The sequence below is a fragment of the Stegodyphus dumicola genome, chromosome 2 (genome assembly GCF_044657685.1).
Source record: "Stegodyphus dumicola isolate Sdum_Otavi_A_Nest chromosome 2, ASM4465768v1".
In the NCBI taxonomy this organism is placed as follows: domain Eukaryota; kingdom Metazoa; phylum Arthropoda; class Arachnida; order Araneae; family Eresidae; genus Stegodyphus; species Stegodyphus dumicola.
The window spans coordinates 243,782,863-243,795,218 of NC_140769.1; the positions used below are offsets into that span (position 1 = coordinate 243,782,863).

Here is a 12,356-nt window from a genome sequence, read left to right on the forward strand (position 1 = left end):
CTCTCTAAAATTCTGATTAGGAACAGTATGAAATTCATTTTAAATTCTCTTTACCATTTTTCTTGTGATAACAACAGTAAAAAACAAACAAAAAAAAACTCTTATTAGGTAAAGTAATTATAAGCTCTAACTAAAAAAAATCTATGCAATGACAATCAAATCACATAATAAAGTTAAAATATTAATGCATTAAATGCCATATTTGCAAGCTGCAAAAAATCATCATGTTATTTTAAATAATACTTAATTTTTTTCAATGTCCTTTATCATAACCATACAATTTGGGAGAGTTTAAAAAAATAAAAATTAATAAACTGAATTGCTTTAAATTAAGTTTAAAAAAATCATGTATATAAATAAAGTATGATAGGTTAAGATTTACTACCAATAGAGAAGATTTACTTACCAATAGAGCTGTACTGGAACTGCTGTAAATGATCAAGTATTACTCGATGCAGCCTTGTCCCTAATTCTGTTAAAACTGCTTCTACATTCTTTCCATCAAGAGTAACTTTAATCTTCTTAACACATTCTGTAATGAATTTAACTACACAACTACAAGCCTATAATACAAAAATAATTTTTATAAACTTGCAACAAATTAGTATAACATAATTAGATTTTTTAAAATATATTTATAAATACAGCCTGTCTTAAGATGTGTGCATAGTATTCACTGCCTTTTTAATATTTTCAGTTCAATCAAATAAAATCAGAATAAGAGGGATATTTACAGTGTGATATATTGGAAAATCAATAAGAAATCTACTATGTTAATATTCCATTTTAGACATTATTCTTTATAAAAAAAAAAAAAAAAAAAATTCATCAAGTGAAGTCTAAAAATGATAATTAATAAGATTAAAAATATTTTTTTTTTAATAAAATGAAAAATAATTAACATGTGTAACCAATCCTTTAACATAAACTGTTGGACTAACTGTGACAACAAGGCTGCCCTCTGGTGAGTAGCCAGAGAAGGACTTCAGTACAAGCAAAGCATCCCACTTGATAGGTTGTATCAGACTGCTCTGTAATTTTCTTAAAGTTAAATGTAATGTCCATGTGTAACTTAAACCTGTTAATAAATACTTGTTACACTATAGACTCTTCTATGACCCTATCTAAAATGACCCACACACAAAGTGGTGCCCAACGTGTTTCAACCAGCATAAAGCATTTGAAACTAAAAAACTGCCTCATAACACCTCCTGTGTTGAAGCAAGCAAATGGAACTCAACCGTATATGCTTTGAACAGATGCAAGCAATTATGCTCTTGGAGCCATTTTACTTCAAGGGGAAGGGTCTAAAGAGCACTCTATCGAATATGCCAGCCGACTGCTTTCTCCGGCTGAGTGAAACTATTTGACGACTGAACGAGAAGCCCTTGCTGTAGTCTGGGCCCTGAAGAAATTTCGTGGTTACGTCGAAGGATCAGAAGTAACTATAGCATCCGATCATCAACCTTTAAAATGGTTTTTGAACTATGAGTCTCCAACCGGAAGACTTGCTAGATGGGGGCTTGAAATTCAGTCTTTCAACATGAAAGTACAATACATTCCTGAAAAGGCAAACGTCAACACTGACATGCTGTCCAAGCTCCGAGAACATGAAGTTTCACCTTGTGAGATTTCAAATATATCTGTAGTGGACATGCCCACAAGAAGTCCAAAAGACGTGCGGGAATCTCAACTTAAAGATGAAAACTTAATAAAGATATAGAAAGTTTCGAATCCACTCAGAAAACTGAAGAATGTGCCAACTGGACTGAATGGGAATTCTTAATGAATCAATGTGTTCTTTACAATATGTCCCTGATCTGATTCAGAAGAGGCCCAGTTAGTAATTCCCACTGCTGAGAGTGAATCCATCATACAAAAGCACCATGTTGACCCAATGGCTGGTCATTATGGAGAGGAAGGAACATTCCAAAGAATTGCCAGACACTATTATTGGACTGGTACGAAAAAGTATATATCCGACTATGTAAAAAGCTGTCCTGAATGCAACTGCTACAAGGCTACCAACCAAAAGCCAGCTGGACTGCTAAGAACCCCTGTCTATTCTCAACGTTTTGAGATCATATCTATTGATTTGTTTGGGCCACTGCCAGAAACTGACACTGGAAAACAATGGATCTTCATTGTCGAAGACTGTGCTATGCAATGAGTTGAATTATTTCCTCTTGCTCAAGCTACAGCACGCGACTGCGCTATAACCCTCATCGAAGAAGTAGTCATGCGGCATGGCATATCACGAAGAATCATCAGCGATAACGGCACCCAGTTTATCAAAGCAGTCATGCAACAAGTTTGCTGCACATTAAATATCAATCAAAACTTGATACCAGTTTACTTTCCTCAGTCAAATCCTGTGGAACGTAAAAATAGAGACTTAAAACCTCGTCTTGCAATCCTAGTAAGAGATGCGCATGACAACTGGCATTCGAAACTCCCAGTTATTCGCTTCACTATGAATACGGCCGTCTGTGACACTACAGGCCATACACAGCATTCCTAATGTTTGGAAAAGAGCTGAGGACAGTCGACGACATTGTTCACGATTTCAAAGCTGTGGTCGAAAATGATAACTTTGTTCCTGAAATCACACCTTATCTTAAACGATTTGCAGCTATTACAAAGGACACACAAGAGCATATTGAAATAAAGCAAGATCAACATAAAAAGCAATATGATAAAGGAAGGCGACAAGTGTTTTATTCAACAGGTGATAAGGTATGGGTCAATTTACATCCCGTTAGCAATGCAAAAAACAAAAAGACTTCCAAGTTCATACCAAAGCGTGATGCTCCATAATGACACAGAAATCACCTACTTCTTATGCCCTTTCAAGCCTTCATAAACCATCAGAACCCTTAGGAACGTACCATATGTCTGCACTAACACCTTTCAAAGACGCGTCCATTTCTCCCATTCTTCCGCTCAGGAAGAGAGGTAGGCCGCCAAAAGTTACTTTGCATTCCTGAAATAATCAAGAACTTGTGGCTACAGGCAGTGCTTCAAAGAGGTCCCCTTGCCCAGAAAACCAAAAAAACTGAGACTAGAGACAATGTTACAAGAGCTCCCAAACCCTCCAGTTCTGTCTCCTTGCCGAGACGTCGGCGGAGCCAGAGGGAGAGTTTGTAACCAATCCTTTAACATAAACTGTTGGACTAACTGTGACAACAAGGCTGCACTCTGGTGCGTAGGCAGAGAAGTACTTCAGTAAATGCCAAGTGTTCCTTTTGGTAGGTTGTATCAGACTCTTGCTCTGTAATTTTCTTAAAGTTAAATGTAATGTCTGTATGTAACTTAAACCTGCTAATAAATACTTGTTACACTATACAGGACTCTTCTATGACCCTATCTAAAACGACCCCCACACATGGACGTGGAATGTGTTGAAAAAGTATTTAATTATTCGTTTCTGTACATTATTTTCTTACTCACATAATATTAAAATAAATATTCTTTAAGTAATTATCAATAATAAATTATTAAGGTTTTTTACAAAATAACATACTATTATCTAGACATAGCTATATAAAGAGATTTTATATGTATTAGATTAGCAATATTTGTAAAACGGATTTTTATCAAATTTTAATAAAATATTAGCAAAGTATTTACTAAAATTTTAATTTCCAAGGATTACATTTTATTCAAATATCATAATTATGGAATGAACTGGGTAAAAATAAAATAGAGGGGAGATCAAAATAATATTTTACATAAAGTATAGCACAAGCTATTGAGTTATAGTACAAAAGATTTTTGGCCTAATTCAATCAGATGATGAATTTTCTCACATCATTAAATGCTTAATTCATAACAGCTAGCAAATTAATTTTAAATTAAAGCAGTTTAATTTTATCTCAAAAGTTAGTATCATAATACATGCATGAACAAGTAAATATAGGCATGCTTTTATGTGCAATCTTGATCATCTGATGAACAGTTGACACGATAAAATGGTATCAAAACTTATTTTAATGAAACAAAACATATTTCAAGCTTTTCCTTCTCACTGGACACTTCCTATCAATCAACTTTATACAAGCTACAAGAATATATTTTAAACTTACATTTTACTTCTTAAATCCTACAGCCTTTTATATTTTTACTAAGCTTAATTTTGATGTGTGTTCATAGCATAACGAGAATTCTCTCATAGCAACCGCACTACACGGTCCAGCAGCATTTAACTCAAAATAATAATAATAATAATAATAATAATAATCAGTCTTCCCTTTTATTTTGAAGCAGCATTTAACTCAATAATAATAATAATAATAATAATAATCAGTCTTCCCTTTTATTTTGAAGACCCTCTGAAAATAACGGAAGGAGATGGACAGCAGGAGATGACGAGTTCCCTCTTTTTCCATATTTTTCAAAGCAAACTGGAACTTCAGCGCAAGCAATTCAGAACTCAGCTCTTGCACACATGGAAAACGTCAGAGACATCATTAAGACGCTGGACCTAGCCCCAGATCTTTTTGCCCATTATGCCGAAATTTAACCGCAAGGAGCCCGCGACGAGCTGGGACCAGTCCCCACTGCCAGGGCCACAGAGATCACCACCATAACCATGGTCGCCCTCAAGAGGTCGCCGGGTAACTCTCCTGTCAAAGTCGATCAAACTGGATCAAATCTCACAAAAACCTCGCAAAAATCCCCCTCTTCTTCTCCCTTGCAACAGCTTAAGAAAACTCAGTTGACACTCACCAAGAAACATCTCAAAATCACTATTGGCTCAAACGACACTAAAATTAAAAATTTAACCAATCTTAAAGAAACTTGGACTCCCTCTAGCCAACTAGAAAAAAGGTAATAAATAGCATCTAAAATTATCAGAAATTCAGAACTTTCTACAAGATGACAGACCCTTTCTTTCCCACGCAAAGGGGAATGTTACCAACCTATAACTCTGTCAAAAAAATCGCCGCCCCTTAGAACTATTCGAATATTAAAAGAAAGCTAAGCCGGAAATTTGAAAGTACAAGAGCGCGTGCATGTAACATTTAATAAATATCTCTGATTTCGAGAAAGTACTAGAAAATTCTCACACGCGATTTTAAAATCTTATAAAAGGAGGAAAACCTCTCAGTTCGTAGTAATTACTTAGTTTGTTGTTGTTTAGAAAACTGCTCTTGTTGACTGTAGCAAATTCGCGGATTAGCTTTCTTTAGCTGTTTTGAATTAAGTTCTATTGAACGTTTGAGTAGTTAAAAGATAACTACTGTGATACTGCACGATTATTTGAGGACATTTAATCATATTTGTTGTGATAACAATAAATTTTCTTCATTTTTCATCGGACTTGTGCATTCATTTCGTAACGAACCCATAGACACGCAACAATATGATCATATAAGAATAAAAATAAAAGACATAGAAATAATAGCTTTTTCTCCCCATTTTATTGTATTTTCACATTACAAAACAAAGCTATTTTTACAAGGAAGTTGCTTCACCTTTCTGAAACACCCTGTATTAAAATAGACAACCTTTCTTTATTACAACAGTACATGGTACACCATTGTTTTGAATATTATATGTGCATGGATTAAAGCCATGTGAATATAATTCACTTATTATCATTTAAAACTACCATTAAAACATCAAAGTATCTTCCACTTCAACACTAGTTGCTACACTACAGTTTTAGATCTTATGTAAGTGTTAATTAAACTGCATGTAAAATAATAACCCTAACAACAAATTAATTCTACAAGAACCAAAGCCTTTTCTTTAATGAATAATGTCATCTCCAAAATATTGAGCTTAAGTAAAAAAGTTTAAAAAATGAATTCTATTAAATTTATACAATCATCTACAAATAAAAGTTTAATTTTGTAGAGAAACAAAGAGGCTAAATGACAGGTTAAAACTTAAGAATTTTTCCCCTAAATAATGTTATAAAATAAGCATGCATACTTTTTTATTCATTTATTAAGTACATATACAAATATATATTATTGTATATTTATTATACTTATTTTTGATAGGCATACCAAATGTATTCAAAATCGTATAAAAATTATTTCTTTCCAATGTGATCTGTTATGAAATAAAGTTACCACAAATAATATTCATACTTTTCATCAAAATGCTGCTGATATTGTTGGGAAATATATTTTTAATGAAATTCATTACATTGCTGTTAAGCTAATATTCATACTAATGATTATCATGCCAATAAAGTTTTAGGAAATTTTAAGAGCTTTTTAACCTTAATTTTCCCTGGTTGCATATATGAAATGGTTTTCTTTTTGATATAATTATGAAACAATTTTTAAGGACTAAATTTTTCCATACAGTTTATACTTTAGGAGAAAAATACAATTAAAAGCAAGCGAATTAATGATTAATCTCAGCTTTAAAACAATTTTACACAGATCAGAATACTGAAGTTCCAATCTAAAATTCATACTTACAACAGTAGATTTATCAGCATCAAATGTTGCCATTTCAGTCTCAGGTTTAAAATCAGTCTTTTTTTGTTCAGACTGTAGAAGAAATTTTACCCAACCCAAAATAGATGTGATACATCTGCAAATGAAGGGGGGGATTATTTAAAATATTGATATAAGGATAAAAAAACTTGATTTTTTCAGCTTAATATTAAAAAAATAACATTTTCAAGTTTAAAAAAAAATCACAAAAATGACATGAAAGAAAAATAAATTAACAAAAAGAATGAACCTGAGTTAGCTTTATGCAATGGTATGGAGTTAATGAATCTTGATCACTTTAAATAAATCTCAGCAACTCAATAATGATAAGCTTTGCTATACTACAGAATCTAAAATATGTGTTAACTTACAACTGATACATTCACTAGTTTCATTAGAGAACAATCAGAAATTCCTGATAGTTCACTAAAAATTAGGACCTTTATGAAATTTTGTCATGACACTAGCAGATGACTGTCATATTGATATACTGTATAAAAATCAGTTTAAAATGCATCAATTTACCTAATCAAGAATTAATATTTGAATTAAAAAAAACTATTATAGACTGAGATGTTATTTAATACGATACATATAACTTATTTTTTCACATTGAGCTTAGCTTTTCTTGAGAATTTTCTTGTTATATTATAAAAGTGATACTACAATTTACATATAATTCCACTAAAATTATTTACATGCATGCAAAATTCTTAAAAATATAAATAAAAAATTCAAAGCAACTAGCTTTTTAAAACTTTACATATCCTATAACAAACTGTGTGATAAAATAGCAGCAAATAATCCACCACAGAGGGTTACCAGGTACTATTCAGTGTGTAGAAAATAAGGTCTTGTCAGTATGCAGAGAATAAAGTGCCTACTGTCTGCTTCTCTGGCTTAAGAAGCATACAGTGGCAGAGACACAAATATATTCTTACATCCACTAACAATAACAGTTCTCACCTTAAGTTACTAAGCAGATAAAAATATTTGATGAAAGTACTTAACTCTTCTATATTTAATAGATCACCTTTACGGCAGTTTAAAACTCAACCTGTTTAACAACAAGAAAATTACATGAGAGGTGCCTGACACTAATTTTAGCAAAATTAGCTTGTCAATTATTTCAAAATTTGTAAGCAAGTTGTAATCTGCTGTAAAGCAAAAAAATGTGAGTCCTGATGAACTCCTGCGCTTTCATCAATTTTGCAGTTTTTCATAAATACTAAAATGATAAATTTATAATAGCTATAAAAATGTACAATTTGTACCTTTCAAGCCCAGTATGCAGTTTAATTTCCATTTCTTCTACAGTTTTTTTCTTCTTCTGCAAACAATCACCATGCTTTGGCGTAGAACTAAAAAATCAATAAAATAAAATTGTAATTATGTACATCATAACTGCTGTGTTTGACATATGCGTGCTTTAAATGAAATAAAACATGCTCAGGAATTTTTATATAAACGCCAAACTTGATACACTATGTGGTGACCAGGTGTAAAAGAACAGTCCCAATGTAGCCTATGTGTTGTAAAGGGTGACTAAATTAGGTACCCATTGTCTAGGGATATAACTGGTTCCAGTTCCAGCGTTAAGCCACGAGTAGCTTGCAAATTTTCTCGCTTTGTTCCGGCTGTTGTCACATTAAGTTGCTACTACGAGCGATGCAGTGAGTTGAATGCTCAGGGTGGGTCCGGATGACAAACTAGGAGGTGAAATATATAACTGGGTACCCTGCTCTGTGGATTATATCAGGGGACTGGTCCTCCAGGTTGGGGGTTGGGCATTAGGCTATAAATATCATTCCGTAAAAATTCTATTGTTACAAAAGCGGTTAAAAAACTTTACAGTTTAAAAACATCGTGGTAAAAAATAAAGTATCTACAAATTATCGCATGACAATAATATCCTAGACATGCTTTTTTCAAGTTTTAATAACTGTAAATGAATATTTCCATAATGATTTGTGAGCGCAAGATGTAAAGAAGGATAATTTTTACTTTCACATTTTTTCAATAACTAATAAATTTTTGCTGAAAAAGTAAGAAGGCATAAAAAATAAATGCAACTTACAATACTTTTCATGAAAAATTACCAGTAAAAACTTTATAAAAAATGATTTATTAACGGCCTTTGTTAGTTAACTATGTCAGTTTAAAATTGTATTAAGTGCTATAAGTTGCATTAATATTCTATGCTTAAGTTTCCTTCTTATTTTCTCAGCAAAAATTTATTAGCTAATCAAAAATATGAAAGTAAAAATTATCCTTCTTTCCATCTTGCGCTCACAAATCATTATGGAAATATCCATTTACAGTTATTAAAGCCAGAAAATATATGTTTGCAATGTTATTGTTATGCGATAATTTGTAGATACTTTATTTTTTAACCACGATATTTTTAAAATGTGAAGTTTTTGAACTGCTTTATTTTCAACAATGATGTTTTGTACCACAATGTTTTAGAACTGCGATGTTTTCTCTTTGCGATGTTTTCTCCCACGATGTTTTGTAGCACGACATTTTTCACCTTGCGTTTTTTTCTCCGCGACGTTTTCGTCCGCAATGTTTTTGCCGCGATGTTTTTGGCTGTAACCGCCTAACTCATGTGAAATAAATCTTTCCTTCCTAATTATCCTAAATAATCCCTCTTTATTATTACTATTTTTTTTTAAAGTTTTTGGTAACGTGGATTTTGAATATACAGTGTTAAAAATGTAGATACAATGTTTAATTTAAATATCGTTCCTAGACAGATACTCTGTAATTGCAAAAGTTCCTTAATGTAACTTAGAAGAATTTTATGAAATTCTGTGAATGGAAGGGTTTTGAAAAAATAAAACCTAACTTTTTTATACAGCCTTAGTGAAACTCCAGTTAGTAAAATTTCCATTACAATGAAATGAGTTAAAAGTCTTCTTATCTTTACGTAAAAAATTTGCAGACATATTCTTAAACAGTGCCTTCCAGGGGCTAGCCACAAATGTAGTGATAAATGCTTCCCCCTCCCCCATGATAGAATTTTTATTTACCACCATGATAAGCAACTTTTTCTTTCCATCTGTACCTTACATTTGCTATCAGAAGCCATATATTTTACCTTATCAAAATGAGTTAAGTTAATGTGATTTGTTCTTGAAAATTTCTTTTTATTTTACACATAAAAGTGTTAAATTTCTAATCAATATTCTGTGGAAATTCTATAAAACCATTTTGTTTTTAAAGAAATCTTTCAACCACAACTGAAACTTTTCCAAAAATTACTGTTTTGTTTAAGAAATTTTGGGACTGGAAATGAACTTTCATATAATACTTTACTGGGACAGAGAAAATTTATTTAATTAGATTTTTATATTTTATTTCCTATGTAAACATTTATTTCATATTTCACTCACTGGCCAAATATACAGTAATATTCTTACCTGAGTACCTGGAGTCAACATCCCCTTTCACTTATGTGCCTAATCCACACTGTATGGAAATGGTTTTTTAAATGTAGTTCAAGTATTTTTTTTTTAATAGACAGTGTTATCATGACAGATATAGGCCTTATCTTGGAAGTTAATGGTAGCAAGTTGTACAACTCCTAAATATCTCTTACTTGGCAAACTTCTGGAATTTCACACACAAAATGATTTTAAAAAAACTATGGAATCTGAGCTTGTGCCAACAAAAAACATTCTTAAATTTCAAAATTAAATGAAGGTGTAAATGAAGATGCTAAAAAATGTTGATTCAGAAAAGCAACAAATCACAACCATTAGAAACCAAACAAAAAGCATTCTCCTTTACTTATGAGCAATTACTAAAGGGGAAGGAAAGCCTTTACAGGCCTTGATCTCACTACGGAATATTTTTTACTACAGCAAGACTATTTTATTATTATAACAAAAATTACAAATATCTGGAAACATTAGTCTCTGCATGACATACAATTTTTATACACTCTAATTGTAATGATCTTAAAATTTCTATCAAGTACAAATAAGCCTGTTTTTTATTTTTGGTGAAAATTTGTTTTTAGGTATAATCCTACCTATTTTCAAAAGCTATCTCAGAAAAAAATATATTTCAATTTACATCATTCTAGTACTTCCAACAACCTAGGAGCAAATTATTATGTAATCTCAGGTTATTTATTAGTGCACTAACTAAGAGATACAAAGACCTTAAAACAAGATTAAGGCAATTTGGTTTTCAAACATAATGTAATACTTACAGTACTAAAGGAACAATAGTATCACCAAACTGTTTTTCAAATAAGTGGTATATGGCATTGCACTGTCTTATGACATCAAAGAAATAAATTTCTGGAGGACTCTTTGGTTCCGGTAATGGAATGGCTAAAAAAAAACATATTTATGTAAAACAAACAACACACACATAGTAAAAAAAATCTATATCAGTAATAAAATCAAAATAAATTGAAAAAAAATCTTTAATTTGAGAAAAGAAAAGTCACCACAATACAATTTATACAATTAAAATATATGAAACTTCAAAAAAGCAAAGGTGTATGATTTTAAAAAATATCAAAAATAAAAAACTTATTAAAATAAGAAAAGACAATTATGCATACACTTAAACAGAAAAAAATACAAAATATTTACCTAACCGTACATTAAATGACTAAATTTACACATTTAAGTAGGCATTACATAAAAACAAATTACCATTTCCAACTACAGCAGAATGCTAATTATCCAAGCATTTCAATTTAAAAATTACCAGCAAATTGGTGGATTTTAAAAAACAAATGGGAAATAGGATGATTATAAGAGTTTTTATCATGGCTATCGCGATAAAACTTTCTTTTTTAAAACTGAGCAACATAAAAGAAAATTTGAGAAATCTAGTCAAGTATTATTTAATTCTAAATTTCATACTTTTACATCCACAAAAAGATCTTGAAATAATAGAGAAAATAAAGAGTTTCAGTAATTGTCACCTAACGTTGAAACCTTTAATTCAGGCCATGATCACAGTGAAGCAGAAATTTACAAAAATGATTTTACATAAAATAGATTTTAAGAAAATTCTAGCTTAGCAAAAGAAATTCTACAAAAGAATAAGTAAATGATTTATAGCTTTCAAAAGTGCTGAAAGAAAAACGGCTGATACATAGATTTCAAGAATCACAATGGCTGCAGATTCTTGAAATCTCATAAAAATTGCTACATTAGACAAGTCCTGCAATCATATTTTAAGCAGGGGAAAAAACTGATAATGAAACTTAATATAATAGTGAATATACGGTTGTGCAAAGTAAAGGTATGATGGAGACTGGAAGAAATCCAAATTATTATAAAAATGAATTAATGAAGCCTAAATGTCAATGCAAGAGATCTTAAATAGCAAATTTTAAATGATGAAAAGATTATGCTGCTGTTTAAGATGAGCAAAAGCCAAGAAAATAAGATACCATAATGATTATAATCTGGTTTAACAAATACTGAAACCTTTCAATATTTAGAAACAGCTCTGAAGCGGTTTGACTCACAACTTGATTCAACCTTTCAGTTTAAAAAGTATTTGCAGTAAAACAAGTAAAAAATTACATTTGAAATAAATTCATCCAAGTTTTTTTTCCTTGCAATGATTAAAAATATAATTAATTCAGCAGTTTTTAGTTAAAAAAATATTATTGAATTTTAAGAATATCAAATTCAATCGAGATCATTACTGTTCCAAACTACATATAGTGCAAGCTAGAGATAAATTTTACATTCTCAGTCCACTTATTCAAATGGATTACAATAATCAATAATAATTTTGTTTTAGGAAGATTCATTCTATGGTGTTCATTTTAAATGTACACTCAGAATTTCTCTAATGGACTCTGTGTTTCTAGAACAAATATTTCCATTGATGTAACTGTTCATGATTTCAATTTAT

General features: G+C 31.1%; 1 protein-coding gene across 2 annotated transcripts in view; it reads right to left on the reverse strand.

Moving 5' to 3' along the window:
• Nucleotides 1-12,356, reverse strand: part of Sec10 (Exocyst complex component Sec10) — a 96,134-nt gene that overhangs the window by 11,905 nt on the left and 71,873 nt on the right. For both annotated transcript variants that reach the window (XM_085811966.1, XM_035369789.2), the window contains exons 12-15: nt 10,681-10,804; nt 7,733-7,819; nt 6,441-6,555; nt 407-563 (exon numbers count right to left, since the gene is read on the reverse strand). In XM_085811966.1, the coding sequence (XP_085668092.1) occupies nt 407-563; nt 6,441-6,555; nt 7,733-7,819; nt 10,681-10,804 (483 nt within the window). The remainder of the gene's footprint in view (nt 1-406; nt 564-6,440; nt 6,556-7,732; nt 7,820-10,680; nt 10,805-12,356) is intronic.